This window comes from Epinephelus moara, chromosome 4 (assembly GCF_006386435.1).
Source record: "Epinephelus moara isolate mb chromosome 4, YSFRI_EMoa_1.0, whole genome shotgun sequence".
Classification (NCBI taxonomy): domain Eukaryota; kingdom Metazoa; phylum Chordata; class Actinopteri; order Perciformes; family Serranidae; genus Epinephelus; species Epinephelus moara.
This window is the reverse complement of record NC_065509.1, coordinates 39,639,811-39,654,706: the sequence shown is the minus strand read 5'-3', so window position 1 is coordinate 39,654,706 and position 14,896 is coordinate 39,639,811. Positions and strand designations below refer to the sequence as shown.

Here is a 14,896-nt window from a genome sequence, read left to right as displayed (position 1 = left end):
ACAGACTCAGTCCATTGGGACTTGGGTTGGAAACTGGAGGGACACCAGTCCAAATCCTTATTGGGACCAAATATGGAGTGTTGACTGGTAGCTGGGTAGGTGCCAGTTCACTTCCTGGGCACTGCTGAGATGCCCTTAAGCAAAGTACCAAACATATTTTAAGCATGTATAGTTTCTGTTTGTGTTCTTCTTCTTTGCTTCCAGTCTTTATGCTAACTCTTGGCAAGACAGCAAATAGCCATATTTGCCAAAATTAAAATTAAATAGCTTATTACTTCTATAACCTAGTAGCCACCACACAGAAGCTCCTTTAATTCAATTTAATCTAAATAGCAACATAAAAAACAGACTCTGCAACACTGTGAAATTGGGGAATTTTCAACTATGGCGCCCCCCAGTGGCAGTACCATCATAACTGGAGATATGCCATAAAAACTTGTACTCATACAGCAGAGGCTTTAATTTTTCTGTTTTGCTTCTCTTCCCTTTATATGACTAAAAATAAGTTATATTATATATTTTGTTTTAAAGTCTCCTTTAACAGTGTTTCAGGAGCTGGTGTCCTGAAGGCTACTCAACTTTATTGTACTTCCGCGTGCCAGCACTGCAGGTCAATAAAGTTAATTTCTTCCTGATAACTTCCCCAGTAGTTATTACTGTGATCATCCCATAATATTCCCATAATGTCCCTTTAAGAGATGTTGTTTGGGGGAGTTGTGTTTTTTAGGGGAGGGCTCAGCTGGTGGGAACGGCCTCATGACGTCCCTCTGTTGACAGTAGTAAAACACACCCTTCACACACTGCCTCCACTTCACTCACACGCTCCCGCCGAGCTGCCAGAGAGTCACCACCGCTGCTGCTGCTGTTCCTCCACCTCTCCATCTCCATCTCCATCTGCGCGCCGCGGTGCCTTTCACTCTGCGCGTCCAGCTGTGCGCACATCTCTCTGCGGAGCTCCCGACCAGGGCTGAGGAAACTGAACTGTTTATAAAACTCCCGGACGGACCGGAGAGAAACTCAAACAGGAATATGTCTTCTAAAACGGAGTGTGTGAATCTGTCGCCGTATCAGATCGGAGTGCTGGAGGATAATTTCAAAAAGGACAAGCATCCGGCCGGGACGTCGCTCATGTTGATCGCTGCAGAGGCCGGGCTGACAGAGGAGGAAACTAAAGTGAGTACATGTCAATACTTTTTCTTATTTGTCTTCTTCTTCCTACAGTCTGTGTGTGTGTAGAAAATTTGTGGAGTTAAGTTTCCCCAGTACTGAACAAACAGTGTGGAGCATTTCTATAAAGATTATTGAATACATAGTCTGCTACAGATCATTGTAATACTTCTGTGTAGCCTGATACTAAGTTAAAATGAGATTGGTTTGTAATCAATGATGATTTCCCACGAAATCGCTTAATTTGAAATAATTTTACAGTTTATAGTTTGGGTTTTTTTCATCCTCAGATTTATGTATTTATTTATTTATAATTAGATTTTTTGTTTAAAATTTCTTTCTTTATTCTATTTTATTTTATTTTATTTTATTTATTAATTTATTAGATTTTTTTTTTTAATATGTATTCATTCTATTTTATTTCTTATTTTATTTATTTATGTNTTTAAAATTTTTTCTTTATTCTATTTTATTTTATTTTATTGTATTTATTAATTTATTAGATTTTTTTGTTTAATATGTATTCATTCTATTTTATTTCTTATTTTATTTATTTATGTATTTTTCTAATTAATTAATTTTTATTTATTAATTTTCCATTTTATTTTATTATTTTTATGTATTTACTTTTATTTATGTATTTATTATTTTAATTAATTAAGCAATTTAGTTATTTATTTTTATTTATTTATTATTTTTATTTATTTTATTTTTTTATTGAACAGGCACAGTGCACACTGCACCAGAGTTAGCTATAAGCTTTTTTTTTTCATCTGTAGTCCCTGGGCAGAATAGAACATATTGATGACACAGCAGTATCAATAGCAAGACAACACAACATCAAGTCATCGCAACAATAACAACAGCAGCAACAATACAACTACAACATTAAGATATGACAAGATTTCATAGTGTTAGATCAAGTGTTTGAGTTCATGTGTGATGGGCACATGATCGTGTTGATTTCAGCCATGATTTCACCTTAAATTTGAAATCAACAAAGCTGCTCTGCTGTCTCATCTCACTTGGTACTGAGTTCCAATAGTTTGTAGCTCTAACAGAGAAGACTGATCTACCAGACTCAGTAGAGATGCCCTCACATTGTTTGAGCAGGAACAGCCAGATCAGATTCTCTGTGGTTTCCCTTAGTCCTTCCTGTACTTACAGTTTTCCTTTAATTGTACAATGTCATTTATTTCCATAGAAAGTCTCACTGGTGTCTCAGTCTGTGCACTTTATTGAGCAAGAGCTTAAAATACCAAATGACAAATTCCTTGAGGAGTGAAAGTGTCCTGTTTCTTAAGAACACTCAGTTTGTCAGATTGTTGAGGTGTAGATTTGGATGATACAGAGTGTAACTATATAAACTGCCACTGAGTAGTTTGATGCAGCGGTTCCCAGCTGGTCCAGATTTCTCCTCAATCATCAGTTCAAGGTCCACACAGTTTAATACATTCAGCATCATACTTGTGTTTGGCCGTGTCATCGAGCTAGTTTGCTGTCTCTGTCACGTAACTGTCCGTTAGTTACTCACTCTGCAGCAGGAAATTTGACTTTATAGTGTCACAACTTGGTGTCAAGGGAGTTTACAAGTTGTGGGTGTTGTCAGTATCACTCAGTGTCTCGGTTTGGCGACTTCTGAGGTAATAGATGCTAAAAGAACAAGTTTTTCTGGAAGGAAAGATTAAACCTGGAGTCGCTCCACTGACGGTAAATGGAGCACGTCTGTGGACAGTGTCCGTGTGATCCCGTGGCTAATATATCTGTCAGAGTGTCACAGTGTGATGAAATAATCCTCTTTGGAGTGTAAACTCTGACCACAAAGAGCAGCAGCGCCCCATTGATCATCAGTGGAGCAGCTCCAGGTCGTTATTCCTGATGAAGTCATGTCAGAGTTGAGTTTCCTGCTGCTGTTTCAGCTCAGAGATGACAGGATGACCTGAAGTTTAAAGACGCGACTTTATGGAAAGATCATCTGTGGGTCAAACAGTGAGGCTGGTTGGGCTGTGATGTCACTTCTGTTGGCAAAGTTTGAGCTTCTTCTGTGGTCGCTATCACCGCTTGTGTTTATTTCATAGTTGGTCGGATGTGGGAACGTTTTGCTGAGCTGCTTCTGATATACCAGGAGATAAAAAACTGACAGCATGTGTCAGTAAGGCTCCTAATATGCAGCAGGAACTTTCATGTACAGCTGAAACGATCTGTCAGTTAACTGTCATCAGTAAGACACCTGAAAATTAAGTAGTTATTGTTAAGACATTAATAGTTTATATACATTTTCAAGTAAAAATGCCCCAAACATTCCCTGGTTTCATCTTCTCAGATGTATTTGTTGCATTTCTTTATAAACTGAATATCTTGAGTTTTGGACAGTCGGATGGACAAAACAATTTAAAGATATCAGATTGGGCTTTAAGACATTGTCAAGGGCATTTTACATTATGTTCTGACATTTTATTGACCAAATACATCAGTTAAATGTTAAATAAATTTGCAGTTTAGCAGTTGAGGCCGATACTTTTTAGTTGTTGTTGTGAAAGTACATTCTTGACCTTGGGAAGAGCACACTGACAAAATAATCCAACCTCAGTGTTCACTCACCAGCTGTTTCTAGAACTTTCAATCACATCTTTAGTGGAAGGAGTTTGTTTTCATAAAGGATGCAAGCATGAAAAACATCAGGCTTTGAGTAAAAATATAACCTAAGTCTTGATTGGTTTTATTTTGTTTTTCCTTGTAGGATGTGGGGAATCTCAAGTTAGAGTTTATTCAGCCCTGTCACCAGAAAAAAATAGTGGCATTGTACGTTTCTGCAAACCACAAATAAGTTACATTTGCTCATTTCATACGTGTCATGTCAACGTTTCTAAAATGACATAGTAAATAAACTGACTTTGTCATGTAAAGGTGGAGGAGATGGTGGATGGCATGATGCCTGCCAAGCTGCAGGCCATCAAACAACATAACCGGTTGTGTTTTTGTTGTGTCATTGCTGTGTTTCCAGCAGGTTTTTAGGCACCAAATGTGAGTGTTGTATAGCGACCCATCATTGTATTTCCAGCGGCTTTTTAGGCACCAAGTGTGAGTGTTTTGTAGCAATCGGTCGCTGTGTTTCCAGCGGCTTTTTAGGCACCAATCATGAGTGTTTTGTAGTGATCTGTCACTGTGTTTCCAGCAGGTATTTAGGCACCAAATGTGAGTGTTTTGTAGCGATCCGTCACTGTGTTTTCAGTGGTTTTAGGCACCAAATATGAGTGTTTTGTAGTGACCCATTGCTGTCTTTACAGTGGGTTTTTGGGCACCAAATGTGAGTGTTTTGTAGCAGTTCCTTGCTGTGTTTACAGCAGGTTTTACAGCCCGAAAAGCGGTTGTTCTTCGGCGAGACATTGCTGCTTTTCCACCAGGGAGAGTTCCCACCAAACCGAGTATTTTAAGCCAAAACATGATCTTTTCCTAACCATAACCAAGTGTTTTTGAGCGTTAACCTAACCACACATTAAGCACAGCATTGCTGAAACTTAAAGTTTTAACATATTTGTTACATAATAACGTGCACATGCAATTTATTTGTAGTTTGCAGAGGCATACAATGCTGACATTTCTTCTGGTGATTTAAGTTGAGTTTATTAGGGCTGCACCCAACAGTTATTTTCCTAAGCAATTAAACTGCTGATTACTTCCCCAGTTAATCTCTGTAACTTTTCAAAACAATTAGAGCCCAGGGTGATGTCATCAAATATCTCGGTTAGTTGACAAAAGTCCAAAACCTCCGAAAAATACTCAATGGCTATAGTGTTAAAACAAGGAAAGACAGCTAATCTTCCCAAATGAGAAGCAAGTTTTCCCCAAGAAATAATTTAAACAGTTATCAAAATGTTGTGGTGATTGAACTTCTCAATTAATAGACCGATAATTGCAGCTCCAGAGCTTATAAATTAACACATCACTACTAAGCTGGAACCAGAAACACAACCACCATTCCCAAGAACCACCAGACGATGATTATTAAGCACAAAAAGCCCATTTAAGACTACTGTCATTTCTATGAATTGACAATGATATAAAACATCACATTATCACTAAGGTATTTAATCTCTACCACCACCACCATCCCTCTCCCACATGTAAACACTCCCACCACCCTCTATCTGAGGAATGCCTCACTGTAAAGCCTGTGCAACTGTCACATCAGGAGCCAGATGTGAAGCCTCAGAGTGCCGATAACAACATGTTGAAAGTGCTCTGAAGCTCTGCAGGCACCTTCAGTAGCATTCCTCTGATAGATAGATCATTGTAAAGGCACTCTGAGAATTTCCGTTTTTTAGAAGTAAATGGTAAAAATCTCGTTTTGAAATGAAAATTGTCAGGTGGTATTCCCCTTCAGGATTAGGCAGGGAAATACATGACTATTTGCTTAGCTGTACTCACCAGGAGGTGAAACCCTACATGTAAATGTTGTCATTTGAGTTTACGTCACGTAAGGTTCATGTCATAGGCAAATTTCTGCTGGTGTTTGTGCTCGAGAGGCTGACAGACGGGTTAAGATCTCACATGTCATGGAACAGTTTGTCTTTTCAAAATTAGCTCTTACAGTACAAATACTTCACCGTTTAATAATGTCACAAACATGCCAGTCGCTATTCTTTCCACTTCATCTCCACAAACCAGTTCCTCCAGATTTCTCAAGGCTGAAGTTAACGCAGGCACAAAAGAAACTGCAGCAGATCTAATCCTTGTGTGTAAACTGGTACATCAGATGTGTTTTGTACTTTTAGTGCAGGTGTAGCTTCTTTTACACCTTGTCTATTTATGTATATTCAGCTGCACTGATTTAAAGGAATATCAGATGTGTGTAAGATGAAAGACTGTAAAACCTGGACGGAACCAGCACTTCTCAGCCACTGTTCACTGCTCACCCATAACCTTACGTTGAGTTCGTAACATAAAACACCAAACCATGTTTCTTTTCTTAAGCCTGAGCTACATAACTTTACTTAAACCATGTTTCTTTTCCTAAACGTAAACTACGTAACTTTACATTAAATAATTGTTAAACATCCAACCATTATTCTTTCCTTTAACCTAACCTACATCATTTTTTTTCTCCCAAACCTAACCGTTTAATACCTAACTTTACGTTAAGTACCTAACATGACAACGCCCAACCTTTATCCATACGAAATGTGTTACATGCTAGCAACATAAAACCATTGTAGATCCCCAAAACCTATTACAAACAGACACAGTTTGAAATACGTCTTTCACATGGTTAGCATCATGAAATGGTTGCGGTTTGGTTAGGTTTAGAGAAAGAAAGACGTGGTTAGGTTTAGAGAACCAAATACTTGTTTAGGTTGAGGGAAAACATTGTGGTTTTGGTTAAAATAACTATGTACAAGACATTAAGTAACATAATCAACTTTACATAAAGTACCTGGCTAAGTACTTTGTGTAGTTGGGAAAAGTCTGTTAAGTCACGTAATCAGCCGACTTTTGGTTTCAAGCTGGACACAAACAGCAGTCTCCTGGTCGAATGTCCATGTTTGTGTGACCACCACGAAAAAACATCATCATTGACTTTGCACTGGCATTCTTTTCATGTTGCCAGCACGTCATTTTAACTCATTTCATGGCCACCACCACAAAATGGGTGCTAAAAGTTCGTGTCCGTTTCATGTATTTCTGTGAGACTGCCATCTATCATGACTAGGCTGTGTAAGACAGATGACCGAATCCATTCCTCAGTACGTGCAAAAAATATTCTCTAAAGTTAGCCAAAGCTAACTCGCTAATGAGGCTTCAACAGTTGGACTTAGCCAAACCAAAGTGGTTTAGTTGGATTCATGGCCTGTGTTTCTTCCTGGTGGCAACAACCCTACATGCAACTATCAGGACATTAGACCCCTTTATTTCGACTCAGCACCAGTCAACACAGTTGAGGGAATTTCACACTCGAAAAGATTGTACTTTTGACAGATATACATTTGATTTGGCTAACTATTACCACCAAGCCCCATCTTACTAGAACAGCAAAAGGTCTTCCATCTACTGAGGTTTATAATTCAGCTTTTCCTGCCTGCAGAGCAGCCATGAAAAATGTTTGCTACACTAAAACTGCATTATGCTTGGTCCTAATTCCTCTTCCAGTGTTAGTGACTGTTTCCATTCATCGTATACAAAGGTGGGAGGTGCCGGGCCAACCTGACAGGGGAAGCCTGGTCCAGGGTGAGGTAAAGGTCTGGCCCCTCATCAAAAGACCTGACTTCATTTCCAGCTGATGTGGTGTTATTTTTTCTGGCTCTCTTTTTCTTCCCTCTGCACCCCCCCTGTCGAGTGTTAACAAAGCTCTCATTGGAGAAGGTTTAGCTGAAGAAAACACACCCTGGCTACCACTCCCCGTTTCACATTAACAGCATTTACAATGTGCTTCAGCCTCTGTGCGGCATGTTTGAACTCCTTTCATAGACCGTTTTATTTGTTTTCAGCGCTGCAGTCAGTAAAGGTAGAGTCAAGTTTGAAGTTAGACCTCATTATGTAATCCAGTGCTAGTCAATTGGAAAAACTGACATAAGTACCATTGTATGGGTCAGCAGGATTATAAATCTCACTATTGTTCTGAAATGGTATGTGTGTAATGCTTTTACAAGACGTTCAAAGATCTTTTGCACTTAGAAAAAGGACCACAAACACAACAAAGTACAAAACTGACTTAAATTCAAAACCTTGTAGAGAAAATGAGGTTTTGAAAAACTAAACCTTTGTAGACTGGATCTTCTTTAGTTGAGAAATATCTATTGATAAACTGTAGTAACTTTTCCCCCCAGATTTATGTCTTGCATCATAGAAATGAGCTACACGAATATGAAATCCCAAAACACAGATGAACTGTTCAGAGAAGCAGTGCTCAAATTGATTTTGTCTTAAGCACAAACCCAGATGACTCCGAATGAGAAACTCATGTGCTTTCAGTACGAAATGTGGAAACCGTCCCTCCTGCCAGGCGTATGTCTCACAAAGCCCGCCAGGGTCTCGTGTCTTAAGGCTGTCGTCCCAAATCCCTCCCTTTCCCCTCTGCCTTATCAAGATGATGTCAGCGTTGTTGTGAATCCCTTGACAACATGAACCACAAGGCAGCTATGTGCCGGGTCACGGGTGTGTGTCGAGGCACTCGGCGCAGTCATCATCTGGTCGGAGTTTCAGTGGAGCAGTTACTGGTGGAGCAGTCTGTAAAAACTGGATGGAAACATTGGCCTTTTGTGGTTTCTCTAATACAACTTAGCCTCAGGGTCACTGCTGTGTGTATGAGTCAGTGACCACACTTACAGGCACCAAGAAATGTGACTGTAATGTCATTATGAAGTTAATTGAAGTCAGAAAGGAAACATAGCTGCAGTAAATGACTCACTTTTAATTAAAGATTTTATATTTGGAGTTTTTTTTATTGATGATCGTACTGTGGCCACAGAAAAACAAAAACAGCTGGTATGAAGATCCATGATCCAAAATTATTTTCACCATCCTGAGACCTTTTTATGATTTAATCCTGACTAAAACCTTAATTCTGCGTTAATTTGCTGTTTTAGATGCCAAAAACATGACTTTTTGCAATCCTGTTATCCTTTTCACATATTCACATGTGCACTCTGTATGATAACATAAAACTATGATATACCCTACAAGTGTTACATAATGTTACATGCTAATCATTTGCATGTTAACACATCAACTGTAGACACATTAATTTGCTAAACATTAGCATGTTAACGTTCTAAATGTAGACCTATTTTTATGCTAAACATTAGCAACTGTAGGCACACTTATAAGCTAATGCTAGAATGATAAGAAGCTAACGAGCAATTTATTACAGTTAGCTACTGTTAATATGCTAACAAACAAATTCGAATTCCAGTATGTTAAACTCAGTGGCTGCATGGATTACACACCATGCTAATGCTTGGAAGCCAAAATTTAAAATGTTGCATCTTAAATGTTAGTGTACAGTTAGTGTTCCAACTGTAGGGACATGAATAAGCTACTGCTAGTATGATGAGAAGCTAACGAGCAACATATTACATTTACTTCTAATATGCTAACACACAAACGACAGTGTGCTAAATGATACATGCTAAATGTCCACATTACAGTATGTTAAATTCAATTGCTTTTTTACATGGATGTTAACATGCTGACGTTTGGTTGCTAAAATTTAAAATGTTGCATCCTAAATGTTAGCGCATGTTAGTGTATGCTCCAGGTGTTAATAGCACATTAATGTTCCAACATTAGCATGTTGTCATTCCATCAACATGATAAGAAGCTAATGTGCATCATATTACATTACTGTTTTGTAAATATGTTAACTCACAGACAATAGCATGCTAAATGTTACATGCTAGATGTCCAAATTCCAGTATGTTAAATTCAGCGACTATGTTTACATGGATGTAAACATGCTAATATTTGGATACTATAAGTAAAATGTCACAAGCTAAATGTTAGCGTATGTTAAACAGCTGTTTAGGCTAACTTTAGCCATGTTAACATGATCTTAATAGTATGTTAATTTGTGAGTTCCACGTTTAGCAGCTTTGTGTATGTATTAAACATACAGCATTTTAAGTAGTACATTTTGTGTCAGACAGTCCGATTTGATATAGCTGTTTCCCCATCGTGGCCTAATAATTTTTATGCGAAGCTAGGTTAACATGTTCTGACTGCAGCTTCATAGTGCAGAGACATGAGATTGACATCTCTTTTCCTCCCACTCTCATATTAAAGTATTCCTTTATCCAAGCAGTGTAATGGCAGCTTATTCACCACATGAAAACACCCAGTTGTAGTACTACTATTATGAACAAGACAATAGGCTGGTGATTAATGGGGCTGTAATGTTCAAGTTACCTCAAAACAAACTGTAACAGACACCAATTGAAACATTTCACAGGTCTTTAGGCTGCACATAAACAGGTCTACTATAGTTGTTTCAGTGTCTAGTGTGTCTAACATGATAACACATCTGAGATCTCAGTGACTGTTAAAAGGTTGTTGTGTAGGATATGTAGGCCACCAGTGGCCTGAAGATGAAAACATGTTAGTAGTGAATCTGGAGAACTCCATGTTTTGTTAAAATCATTCTTGACACTACAGTAACTCCACCTTCTCAGGAATATTCATGTCATGACTGTATGCTGTCAGCCGGACCAATTACCTCATTGTGCTCGTATTTCAGGCTCTGCATCAGTTTGTTTCTAAACAAAACCTCCTGTCACCTGTTGCTTACACCTCCCATGGGTGTGTTTGTAATTTCCTTTTTGTTTACTCTTTGTCCTCCAGAAATGGTTCCACCAACGTTACTCACAGTGGAGGCAGGCGGAGGGACTTCCGGCTGAACTGGGATCAGTGTTGGACCTGGCCTGAATAAGAATCTGCTGGATGCCTGAAGCTCTGCGCTGACCTTGTTTCTCCTGAACAAACTGACCCTACCACCTCCTCCCCATACACTTCCCCTCTCCACGTGTCATTCTTACTTTATTTTTTTAAATCTATGAAGCTATTTTAACTTGCTGTACGGAATGTGAAGGTGTTTGTGTGTTGTTGCCAATATAACCGCCGTGTTTACAGAAATAAACATATTGTTATCATAAGTTAAAATGACTTGAGTGTGCTTTGCGGCTTCTCTACGTCTGGGGTCCAAACTCACTGAGGAAGCTGAGGTATACAATGGTATAGAAAGAGTAGGGGGCCATCGGGGACAGTGTGCCTTTGTTTCCAGCCTTTGTTTACATGTATGTCTGTCAGCGGGGAGCGGAGCTGGACGCTAAGCTGCTCGCAGGACTATAAAAGATGTAAGGAAACGCTGGCATCACAATAGATGCTGCTGGAATCAGCTGCCGCTATCCAGGAACTTCCAGGGACAAAACTGGAACACGTCCAGTAGTAGAGGGAGGAGGAGGGCGGTGGACATTTGAGCCGACTGAGCTGAATGGCATCATGGGCTAAACAAATGACAGGTGATGTCATTTCATTGTCCCGTTTTTCCCTGTGATCACTCTTTGTGAGAAGGATGTGATCTCAGCGGCCAGTTTGAGCTAAAAAAAATCTATATTTTTCTTTCTGTCGAGAACGAGATTGGACGTGTTTCAGCAGAGTTTAGTCACAAAGTGTTTTCAGCCAATTTAAGTAAATTTCTTTGTCGTACTTGTTTTTCAATTACTGAGCTGTCTATGTAAGTCAGACTAAAGTAAATATAATTATAACCTTAGCATAGTCCACTGCTATACACTATTCAAAGTATACAGACACTGTTGTACAAACTTAAATAATGTCAGAACCTTTATGATATGTCATATCAACGCAGACATTATTACTAAATATTATTATGTGCTTAAGTGACTCTTACATTCAAAAACCTGTTGATATCCAAGTCTTTCATAATGTTTAAAACTAGGTGTGCTCCTCCCTCTGACCAGAAATATAGGTTTTTCTCTCAGGCATGCATCTTTACTAAGCCTTGCAAACTATTGACGAACTGGTTTGTGTATAACGTATCCATGACAGTGCACAGAGCTGAATGTAAACAGACGAGGCCGTGTGTCGCAAACTGAAGTAAAAACACCAGTTTAGGTGCATATTCTGAATGTGTGGTGTACATGCCCAAAGAATGCCCCTAAAACCTGAACAAACCTGAATAGCTGGCTAGCAAAAGGTTTACTGGTTTGAACCCAGGGTGGGGGAGCCCTTCTGTGTGGAGTTTGCATGTTCTCCTCGTGTCAGTGTGGGTTTCCTCCAGGTGCTCCAGCTTCCTCCCACAGTCCAAAGACATGCAGGTTAATTGGTGACTCTAAATTGCTGTAAGTGCGTACTAGTGCATCGTCAGTCGCACACGGTCGCAGGGGTATTTTCCCCCTTTAAAGTAATCTAACTACCCAGAGTACTTTAAGATAAAAAGTAACATTTACCGACATTTACTATTCTAACCAATAATATAGGATCCTCATCCTGAAACATCAAGGCTCCAAATAGAAATTAACAAATATGAAAAAGAAATTTAGTAGCCTGTAATAACTGCTGTGTGCATGTCAGATCTGTATCCCTGAGATAATCCACTGAAACACTACAGAGCTGAAACGATTGGTCGATTCAATAATTCATGAACAGAAAATCACTTTGCTGCTGTTCTGTTAATCAATCCAATATTTCACTTACCTTTGGTATTTTGATGCTGATCAGGTCCAAAGGGGCATAAAAGAAAAACCAAACAAAACCTTTTACATAACTAGACCGAAACATAGAGGATTTCTCAGCCTTTGCAGAGGCATGCAAGAGACATGGTGTGATTTAGAGATGTTTCAGGCAGCTACAGTGGAGTTTGATATTTTATCTAAAAGGTCAGGTTTTGCTCTCAGTCCTTTAGAAACAAAGAAGCCCTCACTTCTTTTTTGGGCTGCCAAAAAAACATCAAAGAAGAGAAAATACAAAGGGCAGTTTCTTTTTTACTTGAGAGGTAAAATAAATTCTTATCAGCAGGAATAAATGAACCTAGGCTAAGAGAAGTCTGAGGTAGTTTGACAAAATCATTCCACTCTGAGAATGAATTCATTCAGGCCGATACATCCAGATAATGATGTTTGATTAAAGCAGTGTTAGATATTTTTTGTAGGGGAATGAAAATGTCCTGAAATCAGACAACCAGGCTGATAAAGTGGACCGGGAAGGGCTACAGTTTCTCATTTTACAGGACAGAAAACAAATCCTGAACTGTGTGTGTGAAGAGACTGACGGGGCGCGGGGGAGAGAGGGGATGAGGTTTCCTGCCAAAGAGCCTGGAGTGAAAACGCTCTGATTGTGGGAACTGTCTGCACAATGAGCTTGACAGAAACCAACACCGACCCAACAGGTAGTGCAACTGCTCATAAAACACACGGCTGCTTTTTAACAGCCTGTTTTGACAGAGTGTTTACACTGGCATGTGCCTCACACACACATACACACACATTCATACAGTAGAGACACATTAACTCTGATATTCACATTTTCTTTGTACCAAATTATAACTTAATTTTAACAGTAAACACGTTCACCTCTTCTCACTCTGAGTGTTTTTTATGTGCTTATGAGGACATTTGAGACCTCGTATGTATAGAAATACAGAACACACACACACACACACACTGTCTGTTTCCTGTGCCTGAGGGTGTTTTCCCCTATTCAGTTGGAAAACAAGCATATTTTTTTATGGTATGTTCACACCAGGGGCGCTGCCAGCATTTGACGACAGTGGGGGGTTAGCGTGGACCTCTGTAAGGCCTCGATCACACAGAAAGTGTTTAAGCAGCTGGAGACGGCTTTTTGTAACTGTTTTTAATGAGAATGAAGCTTTTTGCTCGAGATTTTTGTGTTGTGATGCGCCTCGTGTTTCTGTGCTCTAGACACCTGGCGTTTTTGCCAAAGCGCTGGTGATAGTGGTTGCTGGATAGCAATGAAAAAGCACGCACATCCACAAACAAAATCATGCAGGTGCTGAGCCAAAAATGTCTGAAACTGAAAAAATGAAAAAAGCTTGTGGTTGCTGGATACCCAGAGCTATAGAGTGCCGAAGTCACGCCCGTTCCGGTGGAGCTCATGGGACCTTAGATCGGAAAAAACATGAATGGCACTGAATGGTGAGAGCAATATTATCTTTTGTTCCCGTTTGAGTTGCGACATGAAATCTAAATATGTTGTTAATGAATTTAAAACATAAATTTTAAGCTCAAGAAAGTCATACTTTGTGGTAAAACTGTTGAGATATAAGCTTTTTAATTAGAAAGACTCAAGAGTACACAGGAGGNATTTGGATTTCATGTCACAACTCAAACGGGACCAAAAGATAATATTTCTCTCCTCATTCACTGCCATTCATATTTTTTCCGATCTAAGGTCCCATGAACTTCACCGGAAGGGGCGTGACTTCGGCACTCTATACGGCCCGATGATAGACAGCAGGTTGTCATACTGCCCCTGAGTCATCCTAAAATATGCCTGGAAACGTCCATCATAAGTGATGATGATGTATACTTATGGATTAAACGACCCAGCAGTATATTAAACATTTAAAATGAGCTCCACCTTTACCAGCGGCAATATTAAGCTTTTGTGCTCTTATGCTCTTGTACATGATTACACAAAATGTGCTGCTTGAATAAGACAGAGGATTACATGAATGAGATAAAACATTATTTTTGATTATTTTGCCTTTTTTTTAATATACAGCCTATGCATCGAAGCAACTAACTAAAACTAAAAGTGTAATGAACCCAATCAGGTTGATTACTGATCTTACTGTCAGAGGTCATGAAGCCCTGATGCTGCAACAAAATGTTCTTGCTCTTCTGCACTGATCATGTACGACAGAGAACATGTGCTTCAGCTCTGTCTCTGTCCTCCAGTCATTCCGGTGAAAGGATGATCCGAGTGTGTGATGGCGTGCCATAAGAGCCGATGAGAGTGTGTGCAGCATTTGAATGGAGTCTGGTTTTGTCTGTTGCTAAGAGGATTCAGCAGAGCTGTGAGGAATCTGCCATTTAGAAGCTGCCAGGCTCAGTTTGCGTCACTTTGTGCAACCTGACTTTTTGTTCCACTTAATGCTGGATGTCTCAGATTTTTGATGACTGAGTGCCAATGTAGGGAGCCAGGATATGATTGAGCCACACACAGGACAAGTCAACAGATAACACAAAGTATCTTTTCC

At 39.4% G+C, this 14,896-nt stretch overlaps 1 protein-coding gene across 1 annotated transcript; it reads left to right on the top strand.

The window, feature by feature from the left end:
* The first annotated feature begins 797 nt into the window (after positions 1–797).
* hopx (HOP homeobox) lies at positions 798–10,818 on the top strand. The gene is made up of 2 exons (XM_050043026.1): positions 798–1,173; positions 10,501–10,818. The coding sequence occupies exons 1-2, from the start codon at positions 1,030–1,032 to the stop codon at positions 10,582–10,584; spliced, it is 228 nt and encodes a 75-aa protein (XP_049898983.1). The 5' UTR covers positions 798–1,029; the 3' UTR covers positions 10,585–10,818.
* The last annotated feature ends 4,078 nt before the right edge of the window (positions 10,819–14,896 follow it).

Coding starts and splice junctions, on each gene's coding strand:
- hopx (XM_050043026.1), top strand. CDS start 1,030: ATGTCTTCTAAAACGGAGTGTGTGAATCTGTCGCCGTATCAGATCGGA. Junction 1,174..10,500: donor TGACAGAGGAGGAAACTAAA/GTGAGTACATGT, acceptor TTTGTCCTCCAG/AAATGGTTCCACCAACGTTA.